General features: G+C 49.5%; 1 protein-coding gene across 1 annotated transcript in view; it reads right to left on the bottom strand.

Moving 5' to 3' along the window:
- Positions 1-339: 339 nt before the first annotated feature.
- chst3b (carbohydrate (chondroitin 6) sulfotransferase 3b) overlaps positions 340-4,869 on the bottom strand; it is a 4,585-nt gene continuing 55 nt past the window's right edge. Inside the window, exons 1-3 of the mRNA XM_056447151.1 lie at positions 4,695-4,869; positions 2,539-2,671; positions 340-1,990 (exon numbers count right to left, since the gene is read on the bottom strand). The exon at positions 4,695-4,869 is cut by the window's right edge and continues 55 nt beyond it. Of these exons, the coding sequence (XP_056303126.1) occupies positions 820-1,990; positions 2,539-2,618 (1,251 nt within the window). The 5' untranslated portion in view covers positions 2,619-2,671; positions 4,695-4,869 and the 3' untranslated portion in view covers positions 340-819. The remainder of the gene's footprint in view (positions 1,991-2,538; positions 2,672-4,694) is intronic.

The following is a 4,869-nucleotide window of genomic DNA, read 5'->3' as shown; positions in this document are numbered from 1 at the left end:
ACACACACACCAGAGAATACACACTGCAGTGTACACTACCAAGTGTTCTTGGGCCGTGGCTGAGGTCTGTGTGTTTTCCTGGACTGTAGGCAGTAATGAGCACTTGCAGATTTAGAAACAACTAAAAGAGAAACACGACTCCTCCCGCGACACGATTCCTGAGTCCCGCAGAGCAGACAGAGAGCTGTTCACACACACACACACACACACACACACACACACACACACACACACACACACACGTCCAGCACTCCAAACACCTCAACTACAATAATGTCTACAACACAGAAAACACAACAACACTTTAGGCAAAACCAGGGCAACTTTATTTCTCCTTTAAGGAGTGTGTGAGGTGTGTGTGATGTGTGTGTGAGGAGTGTGTGAGGTGTGTGTGAGGAGTGTGTGAAGAGAGATGAGGTTTACAACTCCTGGAGTGAGAATATAATTATATATTAATTATTATTACATCATATATAATTATAAAAAGATTAAAAAAGAGCCCTTAATGAAGACGACAACACTGTGCTGAAATCAGAGGATCAAGATCATAGAGTTCTGCAAACCAGCTGCAGAAACACACACACACACACACACACACACACACACTGTAGAAAACAGCTCATTCTTCATTATATTTTCTGCTTTTCAAATGAACTTTGCATTTTTACCAGAAAAATCATCTAAAGTGCAGCTGAACAACAGATACACACACACACACACACACACACACACACACACACACGCACACACACACACGCACACACACACACACACTGGTCGTCCAATACTGCTGCAGGTGTGGACGGGGATCTTCTTCAGTCACAGGAATGTTCTGTCCTCGATCAGACTCAGAGATGTGTCGCTCAGCATCTGCTGGTTCTCTGCGGGTCTGTAGCCGAACAGCCTCATGGTGGCGCTGCACTCCTCCTGCACCAGCTGCACCAGCCGGAAGCTCACGCTGCGCCTCCACTTCTCCACCTGCTGCGAGGAGTTTTTCTGGGTGGAGTAGACGCCGCTGGCCTCCTGCGACGCCTGCGTGTTCTTGAGGATCCACTGCTCCGCCTGCGCTGTGAAGGGGATCCCGGTGAAGGCGTACATCTCTGCAGCTTTGCGCATGGGGAACCGTGCGATGTCCTCATAGCGCACTAGCATGTAGCGCCCGCGGAGCCACGCCGGCTGCTGGAGCCCGAGCTCGGCCGACATGCGGATGTTGTCGCAGTTGGCTCTGAGTTTGCGCACCTCGTCCTGGTCCAGTGGCAGCTCCTCGCCTGCGGCCCAGCGCTGCCAGCTGCGGTACCTGCTGGAGAACGCCACCATGCGGGATGCCAGGACGGCACGTGGGTCCCGCACCAGCTGGATGAAGCGCATGTGCAGCCGCGGGTCCTCGGCCAGTGGGCGCAGCGTCTCCAGCTGCCGCACCCGCACCGTCTTGATGGCGCGGTGCCGCCTCTGCAGACAGGACTGTCCGGCCAGCGTCAGGTTGAGCGGGCCGCAGCGACGCACCCGGCAGCGGTAGCGCTCGAACACTCTCCGGGCAGGCAGTGTGCAGACGGGCTCTTCACACAGCGCTCGGCTGGACTCGCGGCGGAACAGCGCAGCGGTGACGTGCTCCTGCGGCCGCGGCTCCATGAAGTCCTCCAGCAGAGAGAAGTTGCACAGGAGCAGCTGCCGCAGGACGTCCCGGTACGCTGGCGCTGCCACGCTCGCGTTAGTGCCGCCGCTCTCCACCGTCAGCATGCGCTCCACATGCCACAGCGGCTCGAACAGGTAGAACACCTCAGGGCCCAGCTGGTTGAAGAACTCGCCCACAAAGGAAGAGCCGGTGCGGGTGCCGGCCAGCAGGAGCACATGCCTCTGCCCCGCGGTGCTGTCCAGGAGCGGGCCGGTGGAGCTCTGCAACTGCTCTGAGACATTGGTGGATGGCAGAGGGGTCAGCGGGGTCAGTCTTGGGGTCAGCGGAGTCAGCCTCGGGGTCAGCTTATCAGACACCCTAAACACAGAGCAAACCATCAACACTGACGCGGGATCCTCTCCTCAACACTGCAGTCTTCTGCTCTACACACAGTCAGACTGAATGATTAATGAAGGTTTATGAAGGTGTATGGTTATCACTCTGACTTGAGCTATTGTTGCTGACTTCTAAACATGTTAAAGTCATCCTGTGCTAATATGACAGCAGAAAACCCAATACTGACAGAACCGAACTGAGTCTTTTTGGTCTGAAAGCCAATCGTGCCAGTCAACACTACCCAAGCAGGCGATGATGAAAGCACTGAATCTAGCTGGACTGCACTGAAGAGCAGCTTCAATAGAAATCAGCAGTGAATCAGGGAACCGGGGCCCTACAGCGGCCGACCAGACTCATCCAGTGTCTCTCTGAGCCACACTAGATCCTGAACTGAGCATCTGATGTCTGATCTAATGTGGACCTCTGCATCTGTTCAGGAGAACACTGTTACACATTAGAGCGTCAGCATCTGCTGGTGTCTGCTCTCTGATGACCCTCTCGTAATGAAACAGAACTGCAGATGCACCTACTTGGAAATAATGTTGTTCTCCTTTTCTATGATGACCAAAGCCACGATAAAGATGACAGAAATGGTGTATTTAATGCGCATTCTTGTGTGTGTGAGGCTCACAGATCATTCCTTCATCCTTTTCCTGTGATTCACTGAAATAAAACACACAACACAAGCGTTAGAGCGACACACACACACACACACACACACATACATGACAGTAATTCTGCTGCTGCCTGATCATTTCTCAATAATATAGCTTGATTCATTCACTTCTTCACTGCAGTGTTATCCGTGTGCTCAGAGTGTGTAAGTGCACTGCTATAGGCCAGGCGTATCAGAGTATGGTGCAAACACAGAGGATCAGCAGTAATGATAGTGACTCTACAGTAAACACTGATTACGGCTCGCTGACCACTGCACAGGCTTACATCAAGAGCTGAAAACTCTCCAGAAATATAGGAGTCATTAATATCAGCAGCAGAATCTGAGCTGGTCCTGGATCAGTGCAGGCTGCAGTAAACCACGACCCTCAGCGAATGGGAAATATCACTGATGTAGAAGAATTTTACATTATAAGTCTGAGCAGAGCGAGCTGGACACCGCTGAGCTGCTGTTTAACTCTCACTCACCGTTAAACACATGAGAACAACCCTGTAAAGACTGATGATAATAACACGTCTGAAGCCTTCTTTATTTACAGTATTGAGCCTAAAAGTGTCCAGGCTGAGGAGCAGCACAGACCATCACAAAGACAGCAGAGCAACATCAGATGAGGACAGGAACAGAGTCTGAGTGTGAGAAATAAGCAGAGGCTGGTCTGTTGGAGATAATTATACAGCAGAGGTGTGTGTGTGTGTGTGTGTGTGTGTGTGTGTGTGTGTGTGTGTGTGTGTGTGTGTGTGTGTGTGTGTGTGGACCACAGGCGGAGACCAGTTCTGTCTTGGACAAATTCAAGAAACCAAAACATCACCATCAAACACGGTAAAGCAGCAGCGGATCTCTGAAGCGCAGTGAGAGCTGCAGTTTCTGCTTTACACTGTCCATAAACCCATATCAAACACACTGAGACACGGCTTCAGCTCTGCACAGTGTTGATGAAGAGCAGAACACACACACACACACACACACACACACACACACACTGGTGGAGAAAAATAATCTTGTGTTTCCTTTTGACGAGATTATTCTGCTGGGTTTAAGGAGAAACTCGCTCTATTCTGCCTCATTATAGCTGAACACTGGAGGATCTCTGCTGTTCTGGAAGAGGCTGACGGATTTCAGAGTTCAGATCTTCAGACTGTAAACAAGACAGAGACTCTGAGTGAGGAAACACCTTCAGCAGTGTGAGCGCTGAACACTGTCCGAATCACACACCGGCGTCACATTCAGCACAGAGGCTAAAGAAACGGCAGATCACACACACACACACACAGAGCATAAGAGAGAGACACACACTTACACAAATATTTTTTCAGGATTATCACTTTGTGTAATACACACACACACACACACACACACACGCTTCAGTCAGCCAAAGTTGCATATTTAAATAGATTACATCTAACTTATCAATGATGTTCAGGTTTTGTGTGTGTGTGTGTGTGAGAGAGAGAGAGAGAGAGAGCTCTGCACACACTGAAGGAGTGTATGTATACTATAATGAGTGTGCGCTGTGAGATGGTATGGTCCGTTATAGGGGTGGGCTAACCCATATTTATTATCTAATAATTGAATAATTAATAATGTTCATCAACATACAGATCAGAGTAAACTATCTCTCTCCATTTATAGGGCTAAACCCTCAGACGTCCTGTTTAGACGCCCTTCAGTTAATTAGGGGGTCAAACACCCCAAACCCTGCGCGCTCACACACACACACACACACATACTCTCTCTCCCCCTCTTTCTTTCTTTCTCTCTCTCTCTCACACACAAAGACAGGGATAATTTCAGCTGATCTGCGCTCAGTGTCTGTTCACTGATATTAAGCAGGAATGTTCTGTACTGCTGTGTCTCAGCATCAGTCGGAGACTCGCATCACTACAGTAATAATCTCATTTAAGAATCAAACACTGAGATTAAAGCCGCCGATAATACACACATCATCATCATCATCATTATAGACCACATCTTCAGCAATAACAGAATAAGCCTGTGCTGATCATACTGTACCGTTCTGTGATGAAACACTCGTAAATCAGATCAGGGTGTATAAAACTCCATATTCCGTAATTTCAGCAGCACTGAATCCATCACTGGTGTTGGTCTGCGGGCAGCACAGCAGCACACACCGCTGTAGAGTAAAGGAGAGAGCAGCACTGAGCTCTGAGTCTGAAGCCCGAGAATT

The sequence above is a fragment of the Danio aesculapii genome, chromosome 21 (genome assembly GCF_903798145.1).
Source record: "Danio aesculapii chromosome 21, fDanAes4.1, whole genome shotgun sequence".
NCBI classification, from domain to species: Eukaryota; Metazoa; Chordata; class Actinopteri; order Cypriniformes; family Danionidae; genus Danio; species Danio aesculapii.
The sequence above is the reverse complement of the archived record's forward strand: the minus strand, read 5'-3'. Positions and strand labels throughout refer to the sequence as shown.